A 17,345-nucleotide genomic window follows, 5' to 3' on the forward strand; every position below is an offset into this window, starting at 1 on the left:
CACCGATTCTAATACAGCCGTTTCGTTTTAATCTTATCCTATTCGCATTCGTATGGACGCGCTGGCGCCATCTTGTGGCTTTCAGCTAGACCATTATACACGTATACAATGAATGAAAAACTGTTCAGAATTTCTAAAATATTTAAGACAGAGCTGTGCTGTTGCTTTTGTGGTGCAGCTTCCGCAAAAACGGAACGTTTTCGCTTACTTTCCACACCGTGTCCCGAATTCTTCTTAGAAGCAAACTCAATCGCGAACCGCATCCGTCCATGTCGAAGCGAGAGGCAAACAGCTGTGGTGATCGTTCTAGCGGTTGCAGCGCGCACCAGCGAGTCTGACAGCCATGGCGCTGCGAAGTGCCGCTCGTCGAAAATCTCCGGGCGCTGTGTCGTTGCCCGGGCTGGCCCGTCGTCGCGGCAGCGGTCCCGTCAGAGCTCACTGACCCCGCCGTCGGCACCATCAGCTGTGCGCCCGGCCCACTCGGGCGTGAACCGGACCAGCGATGCCATCCGCGCCCGTTGCGCCCGTGGGCGAAACCGACGGGACCGACGGGGTGACCGGTGCTTCGTCGTCGCTCGCCCTGCGCTGCCGTCGGCAGCTATGAAAGGCGCCGTGGACCCGCGGCGACCTCGCTGCTGCTGTACATACCGCGGACTGGAGTCGTGAGGAAACAAGAAAGAAAAAAAATTCTCCGGGGCGTTTATTTATCTCCACTGCCACGACGATGGTGTCCATCATAAAGAATCAAATTCTCAAGCACCTCTCCAAGTGAGTACAACGCAGCATGATCGCGCCTGTTGTTGTTCATTTCGACACCTCTCGTGTAGTACTTGCCCGTGTGCCGCGGGCGTGCTTCCGTGCGAAAGTGCGACTGATGTGTTTAGTCTCGCTCCGCTTGTCGCGGATGTGTGCCGCGCGTCACACAGAACTGGGTCCAAATCACGCCTGCGAGCGCTAAGCGCCTTTGGTGCCGTTGCTCGCGTGTTTCGTAACGGACCCGTTTGTTGCTGACGCTGCCGTATGTGTGGGAAACACAGCCCATGCCAAACATTAGCAGGTGCGCATGAATAGACAGGAAATTCGATGCTAATAACCCAGTCGCGATGGCCTTGCTTTGGCGACCGCTGTTCTGCGAACTGTTTTTCGAGCTACGTTTTGCGCCGTCGGGATGCGTACGAGACCTGCGGATTTGTGAACTGACGGTTTTGGCTTCACGCCCACACGGTGGCACGCAGCAGTATCCACCGCGACAGACTGTGTAGCCAGCGAGTCCGCAACGCTGTTGTCTATTGTTTCTCCCAAGCAACCATAACGTGTCCAGCTGCTACGCGTGTAGCGAAGTAGTCTGGGCCGCAAGACACATTGTTCCTTCAGAGATGAATCGACTCCGCTGTCGAGCGTCTCGTAGGCGATTTCGGCGCACGTTTTCAGCGCGCATCCCAGAGCGCGATCTTGCAGCCTCGTATTACGCATTCTGCCCAGCGGCAATTGAAGGGCACGTCATCCTATAAGCGCGGTGGACGTGCGTCAGAGAGTTTGCGGAAAATGGGTCATCGCTTAGACGGCAGCTTTTGAAAAAAAAGATAAAAATCAATAAGCGATCTGTGCTGCCCAATTGGCAAGAGTTCTGGTCTAGTCAAAATGCAAGTTTATTGACACTTCCCGCATGCATGATTGTTAGGTAGCTTAATTCCTGCCAGATATGTCATTTGGTGTCTTTCAGTAGTGCCCATGGGAAATGAAAACTTTGTGTACTAGATGCTCACTTAGCATTGGCAGGCAGTCTTCCACTACTTTCCACTATCTAATTTAGTGTCCTGTTGGTATTTCTGCCCGGCAATATTTGGCAAGCTCATTTCGGCTTTTAATAGAGGTCTAACTGTGCTGGTCAAAGTGCACATATGGAAGAGAACTTGTGTGAGCCCTTGGGTGTTTTTGTGTGACGTGGAACCTTTCTGTTTCTAGTCTCGAGTCCTCTGTTGGCTTTGCAAAAGAAATTAAAAATTTTGTATTATTGATGAGTTCACTGGAACATCAGAGTGCATATTGGGATGAGTTGCACAACACTTGTGCCATTTCTTAGATAATGCTTAACATTGCTTTAATGCATGCTTGTGATCTCGCAGACTAAGCTGGTGGGGTGTGCAAATGTTGGGCAAGACTATGACCGTCGTGCTCTCTAGGGGCAGTGAACATGAAACTGCATGAAGGATCTATGCATAGACTGCGTTCATAAACATAACAACAGTTCATTTTGCAATTAGTTCTTGTCTAATGTATATTGCACATGTCATCATTGACGAATTGGAAGGCTGCAGGTAGTCTGGGCTGTAAGATAAAGCCGCCATTCATTTACACTTGCAGGAATTATAACTGCCATGTTTATTCGCACGAAGGACAGAGTCAAGTGTCATATAAACTTGTCCTATATAATATCCTGCATGTAGATTGCATCTAGCAAATTTCTTTAAATTTTCTGCGAGCAAAGTGTGTTCATTATGCAGGTTTAATACAGTTGAACTGTAGAAGTACGGAGAGTTGAGCTAGTTGGTGCATGGCATCGTCCTTTGTGCGCTGTTCAGTCCTGCCTTTAATACAGTGGTCTCTTCACCATTTTATTGTTGGCAAATTTTGTACTTCGGCATGCGTCATCATTGGAAAAGTGTGTGTGTAAATTCAAGATGATGCTATTTTTATTTTTTAGTTGAAGATATCTTAATCAATGGTGGCTCCGGAGCCCTTCACTACAGTGTCCCTCATAGCCTGATTCGCTCTGGGACGTTAAACCCCCCATAAACCAAACTAAACCATCTGAAGAATTAATTTTCCTGTACGCTGGGGTCAAAAAGAATAGTCAAGCTAATGTCAGTCTAATATCTTTAATTACTCTAGAAGTGTTATAAAAATTCCAAGTACTGTAAAATACATTCAGGATTGACATGACAGGACTGTGAATGTCTAACTTAACTGGAACCCAGAATATCAGAGTAGGACATAAGTCTTTATTAGTAAACCAGCAATGAATTACACCAGAGCATCATACACCAGAAGAGGTTAACAAGGTGCCTGCACTGAATATTTGGAAGGAGAAATATTTTCAGAAAACCCACAAAGCACCTTCAATCGGCTTTTCAGTTGTTAGGACTTTTTAGCCCTTTCTTCAAGAGTTGCTGGTTTTCTGATGGGATAGCATGTGTCTGCCTGTTTGCTAAAGACTGCTCACAACCCTCATGCACTTGAAAAAGCTGCTATTGTGTTTAAAATGTACAGTGTGCCTGTTTCCATGTCACATGCGAGGTCACAAGTGGCTTGCATCGTGTCTTGTCGGGCAAAAATTGAATCTCTGCAGGCACAAACTAGTGCAGTCATGTTCTTGGCTTTTTAGATGGTTAGTCTCTTTGTTGTATTGACTTGCCTTACGCAGTACAGCACAGTGATGCCAACCAGTCAGCTGCTTAGTGCTGTTCAATGCAAGATGGTTTGTTTGCCCAACAAGACTTAGTGTGCACAAATTAATTGTTTGCACTGACCAGATTGTTTTCAGGTTGCATCTATGAGGAACTATACAAAGTTTCATGAATTGTTCAGATGACCAAATCAATTGGCTTGGCAGAGTTTCTCCTAGAAGAGGTGCACTGTATGTTAGCTCACATTATTGAAAGCTCATCGTAACAGAAATGTCCACTGTTCACAAGCATATACAAACAGTTAATAAGCCTTTAATGAGGCTAGTGTAAATGGCTATGAACTCTCCAGGAAATGCCTTAGCATTCCAAGAAGGTGCTCCAAGGAATCCCACACAGCCCTTGAAGTGACTCGTTCAGTCATGATGAAACCATTGCAGTATCGTCGCATATAAGGGATGGGTACTTGTGCAGCGTTTGCGAAAAATTGCAGTTACCTTTCAAGACAGATAAAATTGTTGATTTACTTGACGGGACACTGAGGACAGCTGCATTCAATTTTTGTTTGGGGCAAAGATCGATTCTGCTGCTCAATCTGGCTATCTTGATGCTTATCCGGCAGAAAATTATATTTTAAAATTTTCCTGCCCCTCAACTAACTCTCTTAGCGTCAAGGCCGGAAAGGACTCCGTGATTGCCGTTTGGTAGTGAATGACGGTGTAGCCTGTCCTCAGAGATCTCAGATCTGGGCAACAAATCTCTGAGGCCATTCACTTTCCGACCTTTTCTCACGCATGGAAGCTCTGTTTTCAGTGAATGGAGCCTGTCTCTCATTAGAACACAGTAACCTGTTGAAACAGGACAGCTTCACTTTGTCCTCTCCTTTGTCCATTGACTGCATAATAACCATCATGAGATTATTGTTGATGTGGCATTACCGGTGTTCATGCTAGCCAATGCACAAGAGTGAAATGGTTCACTTTAAGAGGTTCACAACACGACAGAAATGATGGGCGAGAATGAGAAACATGGGTGTTACTTTCTCTGTTCCACTGTTCGCATACCTCTAAATCATCATCTGCAGCAGCAGCAGCAGCCTGACTACGCCCACTGCAGGGCAAAGACATCTCCCATGTCTCTCCAATTAACCCTGTCCTCTGCCAGTTGCGGCCACCTTATCTCTGCCGACTTCTTAATCTCATCCGCCCACCTAACTTTCTGCCGCCCCATACTACGCTTCCCTTCCCTTGGAATCCACTCCGTTACTCTTAAGGGGGGAGCCTGGTCTTGAAAAGAAAATTTTATTATTCTGGTCATAGTTATGAAATTTTCAGGGCACGTGTATTTTTGTGCGCTGATTCTAGATATGGCATTTAATTTAATGTAAAGCAATTCCTTGACCACTTATGCAATTTTTATGCAAGTATTTTGCGAAGAGTTTTCAAGAACATTTGCTGCGGGAAACTCACCCAAATGTATGCCATTGGGTGCTCTTGGTACCAAGGTATGCAATAAGGGTACAATTATCACCCTCGCTATCATAGAACTTGAGTTATAGGGTGCTGAAGCTGCCACTTCAGAAACAGGAATACACACTTTTCTCCTCATGTCTGAAGCGATAACTTCAAAACCCTATAACTTAAGTTCTATGACAGGCAGGAAGACAATTTTACCTTTATTGCATTCCTGGGTGTCAAGAGAAGCAAATGGCATACATTTCAGCGAGTTTCCTGCAAGAAATTTTTTTCAATGTTCTTCACAAAATATGTGCATAAAAATTACATAAGTGCTCAAGGAATTGTTTTACATCAAATTAAATTATATAGTTAGGTTCGGCACACAAAAATCCATATTCCCTGAAGATTTCTTAACTGTGACTTCATTAATAAAGTTTTCTTTTTTTTCAAGACCAGGCTCCTTCCTTACGGACTGTATGCTTCACCAACCACCACTACTTCGGTGGAGTCTCCATTGACCAGGCTTTTTGTTGCATTGTGTGAATAGAAAGTGAGAGGAAGGCATACAGGCTGTTCAGGTTATGAGAGAATTTAGTGTAGCATAATGTCTTAAAAAGAGCAAGAAATGACACTGACCAGATGCCAATTTTATTTGCATGGGCATGTACGCTGTAAAAACGGAGCAACACACACTCTTGATGATTCTGCCTTGGAAAGCCCATCCAAAAAACTCACTTTTTCTGGGTGTGCAAGATGCATTGATCTGTCTGACTGCTGTCACCTGTTGAGATGAAAAGAACTGCGTCTAATTAAGTGCAGGTCTTATTGTTTGCATTGTGTGATAGGAAAGTCAGTTTTTTTGAGCAGGAAACAGCAACATTGCAGCATGGTTGCTCGAAAGCATTGCAAGTTTCTGATGGATGAAGTAATCGAAGCCTTTCTTGGAAGAAAACAATTCTGATACCAACGTGTATTGTCTTTGGGGTAGTGAGACATCCTCATACAATGTTGACATAGACGTCAGAGATTAGGCTGCGCCAGATAAGACCGTGTCTGCCTAGGTGCTAATGATGTGGCATTGAACCTTGCATGCACAGACATAAAAGTGCGTGTGCACTTTTGTGACATGAAGGCCAGTCGATGTGATATACAGCTGTGTCACAGACGGTCGTCGCGTAGCTGCCATCTGCCACTGTCATATTTCTTGTGGGCTTGGAGCATTTCGACTTGCAGGCGGTACTTTGGAACCGCACAGGAAAACGGCAGAGGCTTGGCAGCTCTGAGGGCAGCGTGCTGTGAATTATCACTGCTTTCAGTGGTCACTTGAGTGACATCGCAGATTCCATTACCTCCACGCGTATGCTGTTCTGAAGAGCAGTGCAAAACGGCACGGGGAATCATTATTTTGTGTTTTTGTTCAGAGAGGCTTCGTACTGACTAGCCCATCAGTACTTAGAGACCTTACATCACTAGCTAGTGAACATCAGATCCAGAGCTGGGAAACCGAAGCCCCTTAGGGGAAAACTCCTTTTATATAAACATCTGGAGTGTTTTTATAATTCACGGCATGCCTTGCAATTAAGAATAGCACCTTTACTACTTTAAATAAATAAAAAGATGGCTGAAATTTTATTTTATTTACTTCGCTATGCATAAGCAATATTCAGTGCTTGAAGACAATGTTTGAAGGAAGTTTTAAGGCTTATCCTGCCACCACCAAAGATTGAGCTCAGTTGTACATCTGATAAAAGGTGTTTTGGGCAACTGAACCTGTGTGCGACAAAGCATTGAAATCATCTTCCACTCTTAAGTTTGGTCTAGTAGGGTGGACATTGTTACTGTTTGCATGTTATCGTTGCTTGTTGGGAGACTGATGCAATATTCAAATCCCAATAACGTTTTGCCTATGTTTGCGGCCTTTCATGGCTTTGTAAGGTGATTTTTTTTTTTTTTTGCATTATGAGGAGCATGCGTTGCAGTCTCAGCAAGACATCTCCGCTGAGAAACTTAGTATGTCTCATTTAGCAATGTCTTGTGCTGAAGTTGGTGAAACTGTTGAGTATTTGTGAGGCATTCTGTTTATAGCTGCGCCTAGAAGGAAGAGGCACATTCCACCGGTTTCACCTGACTGTAACATTTGGCTGCCCCATATAGGCAACAGGCGAACGTAACTCCGGCGCCGACGGAGGCGCCTCTCGCGGCGAGCAGCGCAGCGGAGACAGGATACGCTCGCCGTCGCACGCATTGGCAGTCAGCTCCGTATGCCATCTGATCGCCGCGGCTGGGCTGCGTACTCTTTTTGCGAAGAATGCCGGGGTCAAATACGAATGATTCTCCTGCTGTTGTCAATCTGAAATAACAATGAGAGATGCGAGCCAGAAAAATACAAGCGATGAACAGACGTAGCTTACCTCGATCTCCACGCTCTTCGGCGGCGCGTTGATTATACCTGTTCTACACGGGTACTTTCGAATGACATCTGAGTCGAATGGCAGTCGAGACTTGGAATGGCATTCGAACTCGACGGACTCCCGCGGTGCTACACGGCACTTTCCAAACGCATTCGAAATTCTCAGCTCGTTTTCAGTGTACAACGACGACTACGGTCACGCTAGTCCGACAACGGCACTATCACGGTGAACAGCAGCATGTGATTATAGTGAACTATCTAGTTTATTATAATATTATTGTAGTGGCACAAGTTTTTTGGCTAAACGACACCGACGAGTTCGATCAGCGGACGGTCAGCTTTCATGCCCTCGGGAGTTCGGCGGCTGAGCGAAAACGCGCTGATGAGGTGACGGTGCGAATACTTGCGCGCTTATACGTTATGCGGATTGGAAATAAGCGAAACGAGCGCCTATATTTCACATGTGCACACATGGACACTCACTAGCGACAACCACTTGCCAAATTAATTTCAGTCGACGACGACTCCGTTCCCTTCAGCGACGACTGGCGAGCCCGCAGGGTTGGATCGGTGATTGTGAAGAACGAATTCACAAGTTTTAGCGAATGCAAATGGTCAACGAGTGTAGTTTTGACAAGAGTGACATGAAATCAACTATTGCTTACATCGCAGGACGCGCATACGGTGAACGGGAAGCGGCGGTGTGACTCGGGCTGCCGAGCAGTGCTTTACGGCCAGCAGCAGTCGTCGCCGTCGCTAGCTATTTCAGTTAACGCGAACGGTCACCAAACACGCTTCTGGATAAAGTAGTTTAAAATAAAGTACGGGGCATGTCGGAGGAAGCCGGGAAAATTAGCGAGAAGCGCCGGTCCTACGCGATGTCAACAACCCGGCTGTCAAGTGTTTCTCAGGCGAGCGATCGTGTCGGCGCTTCCCACAGATTGTCGCACTGCGTAAAGAGGCACGGGTACGACCGGTACAGAAGAGAGGAGATTATTTAATAGAACTAAAGCGCATATTTCGTTTTATGTCTTGCAAACCAGTACAAGCTGTTCATACGCAGCGATGTAAACAGCAGCATGAGTATACAGTCGTCCTCATCGTCGCACTCCTGGGGAAATTTCATGCACACGCGGTAAATGTTCGTTGGTGTACTATTATCTGCAAGCACTCACTTAGACGGAACATGAACTATTTGCTAAACAAACAGCAGAAAAAAGCGAGCAGCGGGTATCGAAATGAACAGCCACAGAGCCGAAAGCAGTCGCGCAGCTGTGGGCGGGGCGAAGCGACGGCGGCAGCGACGGCTATTGGTCGCTTCGGGCTGTGTTCGCGTTTCGAAGGCAAAAATCTGGAATGTCTCCGCGGAGCTCCGTCGACTTGAATGTCATCTGAACCGAATGCCGTTGAAAAACTTCGTGTAGCAGCGTTAGTTCGGCAGTCGAGTCGAATGACATTCGGTTGGAAGGCATTCGAAACGCCCGTGTAGCAGGGGTCTGCGCCATGCATTTCCCCCTTATTTCGGAGCCGCTTGAAAGCACGAGCTCTTTCACGTTGTGCACGTGACCGGCTTCAAGCAAAAGCTTGCCCTTTTTCAAGTTCGCTCCTCGGAAGAAGGAATTCAAATCGTCCAAATCGCGAAATGCCGCCGATATAACTATCGGCACGCTTTCCACCGCCATTCTACCAGCCTCGCGCAAGGCTGCCGTGCCGTCTGCTACGGCGGAGCAATCCTGCGATATGTTCCCCGCCTGCCCGCTAGATGGCGCTGGTTGTTCAGCGATCGTGGCGGCTCCTGACGACTGCCCGTTGCCTATTGGCAGCTTTCATTCTGCCGATACTTTTCTCCGTTATTTATGCATTTGTGCATGCATCCTTTTGAAAAAGTGCATACTAGAGGGAAGCTGGTGCAAAACTGATATCAGAATCAAAAGATGTACAGTGCAGACGGAAGTGAACCGGTCTAGTTATTGGTCAGCATAACATCAGCATGCACTGCACAGCGTGGTTTACTGATTTGTCAAAGAAAACATACACTCGCCAATGATGCAAAGAAAATAAAGAAGGAATTAACGTTTCGGCGCCCGTACGTGTGCCTTGATCACAATGAAGTGAAGGACAGGAAGGGAAGCTATATATGGGCGATTTTTCAAAGGGTGCACAGGTATAATATCTCTGGGAGATTTCCACGGGTCCGGTTGTTCGTGTGTGGCGTTGATTGAATGTACAGTGATTATATGAGAAGGCGTTTTGGTAATTATTTTATTATTTTGCCGAGTCCCAGTCGATGGTATGGCCGGTTTTCCGATGATGTTGTTCTAAAGCGTTTGAGTTAGTTTTTCCTTTGGCGACATCATTTTGGTGCTGCTTTAGCCTTGTCCTGAATTTTCCTGTTTCTCTGATAGAGGAAGCGTCACAATCACAACAGGGGATCTTGTAGATCATTCCTGGCTAGATATCGAGGTCAAGAGGGTCCTTGACTCGCAAGAGTCGTTGTCAAAGTTTGCATGACGGAACGTGGGCCGCTTGAATGTCATGATCTGAAAAGATCGACTGGGACGCAGCATCGACTTGGACGCAGCACGTGCGGTTGCAAAGGAAAAATCATTACCAAAACGCCTTCTCATAGAATCGTTGTGCATTCAGTCCACGCCACACACAATCAACCCGACCCGTGGCAATCTCCCAGAGATATACCTGCGCACCCTTCGAAAAATCACCCATATATAGCTCCCCTTCCCGTCCTTCGCTTCATTGTGATCAAGGCACCCGTACGGGTACCGAAACGTCAATCGCGTTTTTTATTTTCTTTGCATCATTGACAAGTGTATGTTTTCTTTGGCAAATCACTATGAATTTCCCTCACCAGACGGGATTCCGTCGAACCCTAGACTTCATAGTGTGGTTTAGTGAGTCAGCAACGTTGCACTATTTTTGTGACAGTCTGAAGTTGTAAATATTGATTATGAGGGTTGCTGCAGCAATTAGCTCGTTTTCAACTTCTGTCATAGCTGGTGATGCACTGGATCTTGGCTGGTCTCATTTACTGTTGCCCCTAGTTTCTTACTGTGCAGTTGGTATTTTGCATATGTTGCTTTCTCCTTCTCGTGTGCAATATGGTTCTTTTGCTTACGCACTACTACAACAGTGAAACCTGTCACAAGCCAGCTTGCAGAAACTGTTCAAAGCTGCCCAGCTCAGTTTTTGGTGGCTTCAACATGCCTAGCTCCCCATTTTGCTTTGGGTTCTCTGAAAGAAACTTCGTAGTAGGTGCTACCCACGAGCAGCAGCCTAAAACATTTGTTTCGCTAGATGTGTTGAAACTTTGAACATACTCGGCACCTCAGTTGATGTTGTGAGACCTGCAAGTGACATATCTGATTCGTACTTTTCTTTTTTTTTTTCCAGGTTCACCAAGAACCTGTCGCTCGACAAGATCCAGCTGAGCACACTGCGAGGCCACTGCGAGCTACGGCACTTGGAGCTGGATGAGCAGGTGCTGACGGAGCTCCTCGAGCTCCCCACCTGGCTCTGCCTGACTCGGGCTGTCTGCAACTATCTCACCCTCAAGGCAAGCTCGCTTCCCGTTTTTTTACGGGATGGCGTAAGGTTCCCGTTGTGCAGAAAATCTGGTGGCGGCTTGAGTGAAAACCTGAGATTGGTCAGAGGAGCAGTGGATTTGAAAAGTGGTTAAAACATTGTAAACCTGGGGATTAGAAGGCCGCAACATGGCTGAAATGTCATTAGGACATGTGAGTGTATAAAGTAAATGAATTGCACTGAAAAGAAAATTGGGGTGATTAGACAAGAGTCGCACTCCTGACCCTTGGGTTGCGAGTCAGACCCACTACCGCTAGGCCACGAAGGCACATTTGTTCCACTTGGTTAAAGTCATGTGGTCTTTCACATAATGATTGTGATCATGAAGCAAAGAAGAAACAGTGTCTGTGTCTGCTTGGACAAGAGGAACCACTGATGGGACCTCTTAACGCTGTTGCCCTTAAAGACTGAGCTTAAGTGTCCCCCAAATTTTTTTTCTGTCATCATGCCATGAGCTATGACGCCTGTGAAAATTGTTCTTAATATGCACCTATGGGCTTCTGCCATGCTTTCTGCATTTGATTTGGGACTAAACCTGGTTTTGGCTCGGCCTAATGCTCATTGCAGCAAATTATGAGCAGAAAATAACAAAGTTTCAGACTGAAGTAAAGCTGCCACAGAATAGCCACCAATCTTCCCTTTGTCATGTGTGTGTGCGTGCGTGTGTGTGGGGGGGGAGAAGGGGTCACAACTTTGAAATTACCTTCATTTAATACCGGCAGTTTCAAATGGAGGACCGTCCTTCCTCAGGGCGCGTGCGCGCGCACGCACACACACACACACACACTTGTAGTTGTATACACTTGAAGTTAATAGCAGGCCAGAGCCATGTTACCACCGGCCGACCTCTCCTCCTTTTGCTCTCATTACAATTTCTTTCTCTCTCTCACTTATAGTTGTGTGTACTTTGTTTATTTGCATCATCTTTATTTCATTGTTTTCGTTGTTGATGTTGAAATCTTACAGCTCCAGTGTGTATATACTGCTTGTGTATATATCGCCATTTCACCCATGCCTTGTGTTTTGTTCTGTGGCTGAAATCTCAGTGAAATTCAGATGCTTATTTTTTATGTTTATGCCTGTCTACAGTAATGTCCATCAGAGCCACCACAGTTGCTCAGTGGTTATGGCGCTCAGCTGCTGACACGAAAGATGCAGGTTCGATCCTGGCCACGGCGGTCGCATTTTGATGGAGGTGAAAATTCTAGAGGCCCGTGTACTCTGCGATGTCAGAGCATGATAAATAACCCCAGGTGGTTGAAATTATCCGGAGCCTTTCACTATGGCATCCCTCATGGCCTGAGTCGCTTTGGGATGTTAAACTCTCATAAAGCTAACCGTAAAGCATCACAGCAGTATCTAGGTATTTGAGTGAATGGGAGAAAATTGTGGAACAACATCCCTCCTGCCTGGGTCAAAGCTCTGGCCTGCAGTATGTACAGGTGGCAGAAAATATTTATGGAGGGAGTGTACTCAATAAAAAATTTATTACAGCTCTGCCTTGATGTCACCAGACAGAGCACGCACATCCTCTCACACTTGCAGGTGTGTCATGCAGTTGGCTTGCGTGGCTTTGCCCAAATAAACTATTTTCTACGCACCCTCATCCGGTGAACTTTTTCTGCTGACTTTACAAGCGCTGAAACAAACAAATAGAAGCGGTGAACACAATCAGGCTTGGTTCAGTGTTTTAGAGGAATTCCCCAGGGCGGAGTAGATTTGTAATAAAGGAATAATTACTCATTAGCATCCACCCAAACACAACCATCTTTCACAGAAACTTCGTAGCTGAAGAAAAAGTCATCGCGGGCCGGGGTTCGAACCCTGGACCACTGCCCCACCTTTGTAGCTGCAATGCTGCGCTTAGGTGGATTCTAATGAGTAATTGCTCTTTTATTATATATTGAGTCTGTTAGTGTCCAGTTCCCTGCAGAGTCATGTCCTTTGGTTTTGGTTCATGTGGGTTTAACGTCCCAAAGCGACTGAGGCTATGATAGACGCCGTAGTGGAGGGCTCCGGAAATTTCGACCACGGGGGGTTCTTCAACGTGCACTGACATCACACAGTACACGGGCCTCTAGCATTTTGGCTCCGTCGAAATGCGACCGCCGTGCCCGATATTGAACCTACATCTTTGGGGTCAGCAGCCGTGCACCGTAACCACTGAGCCACCGTGGCAGCTTTTCACCTTTTGAATGTTCCAGTGAACAAAGCTGAATGAGGTTCTAAAGCCTCAGATCTTTGGATATCCAGTCTCTGTATGATGGGTACAGATGTAATTTTCCTACAAAAAATGAAGGCTGAACTGTTGCAGGTCAATATAAAATCATAAGTTATACCATTCATGCATAAGCTTCTGTGTGATCTTGTTCAAGAAATGCTCTGGACAGGTATCACAAGCCTTCAGTTTTCTTTTTTTTTTTTTTCATTCAAACTCAGCTGTGCCTATGAAATTCCTCTCCCCTCAGGATGCTAGAATGTAAGCAACACTTGTAGACATGTAGATAGGACAGAGTAATTTCAATTCTATATGTAGGGATGAATACATGTGTGCATCTGCTCACACAGCAGCATAAACATGAATGTAAGGTGTTTGAAAAGGTAGAAATAGAGAGTTTTAGCTGAGCGGGTTTGTGCACTCGCTCCGCTCAGCGAGCTAGCGGAACGGCTCCACGGCCCCGCTCCTGCGCGAGCCAAGCGGAGTCCGGAGCGGCCCGACGAGCGGGCCTCGCGCAAAGCCTTCTGGGCTCGCGCTAGCCGAACCAAAACGTAAACATTCAACATGGCAGCCGCCAGCGCTACTTCTGTGATAGCAGGAAACGGGCCTTGCAGGATACTTTTTGGCATGGCAAACAGGTTGCAGGCAGTGAACTCGATCACAGTCGACGCTCGCACGCGTAGAGGATGAATGCACACGCTAGACAACGCTACAAATGCGTACACGTGCACGTTGCGAGGGGTGACTTGCGTGGTCTTTGCTTGGCTCTCACAGTGGCAGACATTTCAATTTTTTTTTTTTGTAATACGAAAGCTTCACTGCTAAAACCAAAGCACTGTTGTTACCAGAAAGCATACAGCAAACGTAGACAGCTATTATTTATTTCTTCCCGCATATATCAGAGAGGCTTAATTATAACCATTTTCTGGCAAGTCCAGTTACCACCACTAGGAGGCGCAACGAGTCGCCTCGCCTGAGCGGACGGGGAAGACACACCGCTAAAACTCTACTCTTGCGCGACGCTCCGCTGTGGCTCCGCTGGGAACTGCGAGCGGAGCGGGCAGTAAACCCGCTCTGCTAAAACTTTCTAATATTAAGGGGGAGTTGGGAGTTACAGCTTAGGAACTGTTGGGGGTTTATTGCCTGAACTGGAAAGAACTGCACTGCGAGAGTAACACGTCAGTCTGAAAAGGGAGGTCAATATCTTTGGTAGGTTTTCATGAAGCCGCAAGCGGTTGTTTTTATGTTGCTGTGTTTCGCAATGTGCTCTCCTAATGTTGCTCTGTTTCATAGTTTCGTAATGTGCACATCACTTTCTTTAGCCTCTGCACTTTGTGCATAATCATGCGACTTGTGTTTGGGAGCAAGGCCAGTTAAAAAAGGCCCTGGAAATAACTTTTGCCTGAGAAATGACTGCAGATCCGGATCATGAGAGGGAAATAACTAGAAGAATAACAATGGGGTGGAGCGCATATGGCAGGCTGTCTCAGATCATGAATGGAAGTTTCCAGTATCCCTCAAGAGAAAAGTCTACAACAGTTGTATCTTACTGTTGCTCACCTATGGGGCAGAAACGTGGAGGCTAACCAAGAGGGTTCAGCTTACGTTAAGGACAACGCAGCGAGCTATGGAAAGAGAAATGATAGGTTTAACATTAATACCCGTGCCACACGGACAGATTTAATGGCATTAAGTGCTTACTGCCTCAAGTTTTAATGGCATTCATGCGATGCCACACACATAAATTTAATGGCATTAGCCTTACTGCCATTCGTGACCTACTGAGTTTGCCACAACTCATTCGCCCGTGCAATGCGTACTCTCGTTTCCATTCCACACGCAGAAAAGCATGCAGCTTTGTTAGTAACAACTTCCTAACCAGTAGGAAATGGTTAATTCTTAACTTTCAGTCAAATGAGGCATCTATTACACCGCATTTTCGATGCGAAGAGCGCCATTTTAACCAGCCTTATTGACAGGTACTCTCGACTTGGGTGCTGACATGCGAGTTTATGGCTACTTTTTCAGCTTGCAAAGCAGGAACAGCCGTATTTTCTGGAAAATCATTTTATATTACATGTGAACAACATTCCCGATATATTGTGATCATTAGGAATGTTTATATTCAGATGAAACTTTTGACTGCCTTGGAAGCGTTATTGTCATTGCCACTTTCTATAATGGCATTAAATGTGGATGGGTAGCACCAACTCCGAAAATAATGGCATTAACAAACTTAAGGTCTTAAACATTTACTGCCATTTCTTGTGAGCATGTGGCACGGGTATAAGAGATCGGAAGCGGGCGGAGTGGGTGTGGGAACAAACGCGTGTTAATGACATCCTAGTCGAAATCAAGTGGAAGAAGTGGGCTCGGGCAGGGCATGTAATGCGAAGGCAGGATAACCGCTGGTCATTAAGGTAACAGAGTGGATTCCAAGAGAAGGCAAGCGTATCAGGGGACGGCAGAAAGTTAGGTGGGCAGATGAGATTAAGAAGTTTGTCGGGATACGGTGACCACAGCTGGCAAAGGACAGGGTTAATTGGAGAGACATGGGAGAGGCCTTTGCCCTGCAGTGGGCGTAGTCTGGCTGATGATGATGATAAGTTCTTGGGAATGGAGGTGCATGCAATTCTTTCTCTCGTTCGGTGTGTATTACACATGAAGGAGGAATCAAAGCAGTCAGGTTTTGAATCTGCCTGCATACCTTGAGAGCTTGATAAACTCTCTGTTCAGTGTGATATTATATATTGGTAACTTTCAATATAGGGCATAGTTTTCTTTATCCATCTTCATTATAAGCGATTTCATGAATATTACTGCAGAGCTCATAGCCATTTTGCTGTGACTGGGCTTCCATGGTATCACAGACAGGAAAACAACATAGCAGCTTCATGGAGTAGTTGCAAGCCTCACTTGTGCTATTGTTTGACCCGTATCTAGGCTGCACTCCTTTTTGAGATGATCGTCCTTGTAACAGGCATGTAATTTTAGACTTGTTTTGGATTATGGCATGTCAAAAAGTATGACATGAGCTCAACTTTGATCTTCTTTTACTTTAAGCACTCCCACAAGCGTTTTTCATATATCTAGACAAACACGCCTGCGAGCACAAGTTGGAGTCGAGTGCTGTAAATCTAAGCAAAAGGGCAAACAAAATTTTAAAAATATAAAGGGGTAATATAATAACTGTACAGACATGGGCAACATACAAGAACACAAAACAGGCACAGTTGTGCTGTTGTCTACATCTGCTGTGCTGTTATACAATCCCTTGAAGGTGAACTTGAAGAGACCATGAAAATTTGTCTTATCACATGTTCACCTTAAAGACATGTGAGCATACTCGGTGTGTAAAAATTTCTTACATTAAAAAAAAAATTAGGAAGATAACCTTCAGGAGAAAAAGGCAGTACAAAAAAGAATGGTCTAGCTTCTTTTTCTTTTTTACCACCTCATTTCTCTCTATTTTTTTTTAACAACTGCTATGCATTGATCTTATTTGTTTTCTTGCTTTTCCTCTGGCTCTCTGTTCTGCAAAGATGCCCAGCTGCCATGCAGTACAGGTTCTGAAATAACGATCGTCTCTTTTTTTTTTTTTTCTCTTGGTCTTCCCGCGGCACGAGCACAGGCATCACGCGTCTTTCTGTCCACTGCAGGAGACTCGCTCATTACACTGACATCTGGCCGAGTCAGATCTCTGTGCCGTGAAAACACACGTTGTGACACCGCGTTAGTTGAAAACTCAGTTCCCATCCAACTCTTTAAGCTTCGGTCAGGGAGCAGGCGCTCACCACACCAATGGTTTATTTTAGTCTGCCAAAGGCTCAGCGTGGCACTTGAGACGCGCACTGTGCTGTGGTTTCTCATGTCAGATCACTGTGCCTCGCTCAAGCAGGCGCGAGGGTTCCGTGCCTAGAAGGTGATGGCCATATAAGGGCAGTGGAAACGGTTCCAACCAGAGTTTTGGCTTGAAAATCGCAAGAAGAGCATTAGGCACTAGTGACATTAGAGAACATTAAACTAGTTGCTGTCACATTTTTTTCTTTAAGAATGTGGTTAAAAAGTTTTTGCTTGCCTTGACAGTGGTGCAGTGATGCTCTGTGAGTATCACTGCACACAGTCTCCTGGGTCTGGGGCTGCAGCAGAATTTCGTTTCGGCTGAAGGCACTGAGTTTTTAGGAAAGCAGACGTATTTCCTCACAGTGTTTGTCATCTCTGAGATTTGTCTTAACCAAGTTTTTCATAACGAGAGT

The 17,345-nt window shown here is 45.8% G+C and overlaps 1 protein-coding gene across 2 annotated transcripts in view; it reads left to right on the plus strand.

Annotated features, from left to right (window-relative positions):
- Window positions 1–251: 251 nt before the first annotated feature.
- LOC149370016 (bridge-like lipid transfer protein family member 3A) overlaps window positions 252–17,345 on the plus strand; it is a 72,017-nt gene continuing 54,923 nt past the window's right edge. For both annotated transcript variants that reach the window (XR_016285473.1, XM_089559671.1), the window contains exons 1-2: window positions 252–768; window positions 10,680–10,842. Coding sequence is in view for 1 of the 2 variants with exons in the window: in XM_089559671.1 (XP_089415797.1) it covers window positions 725–768; window positions 10,680–10,842 (207 nt within the window). In the remaining variant the exon portion in view is untranslated. The remainder of the gene's footprint in view (window positions 769–10,679; window positions 10,843–17,345) is intronic.

This window comes from Amblyomma mixtum, chromosome 1 (genome assembly GCF_055824585.1).
Source record: "Amblyomma mixtum isolate Tamu chromosome 1, ASM5582458v1, whole genome shotgun sequence".
NCBI lineage: Eukaryota > Metazoa > Arthropoda > Arachnida > Ixodida > Ixodidae > Amblyomma > Amblyomma mixtum.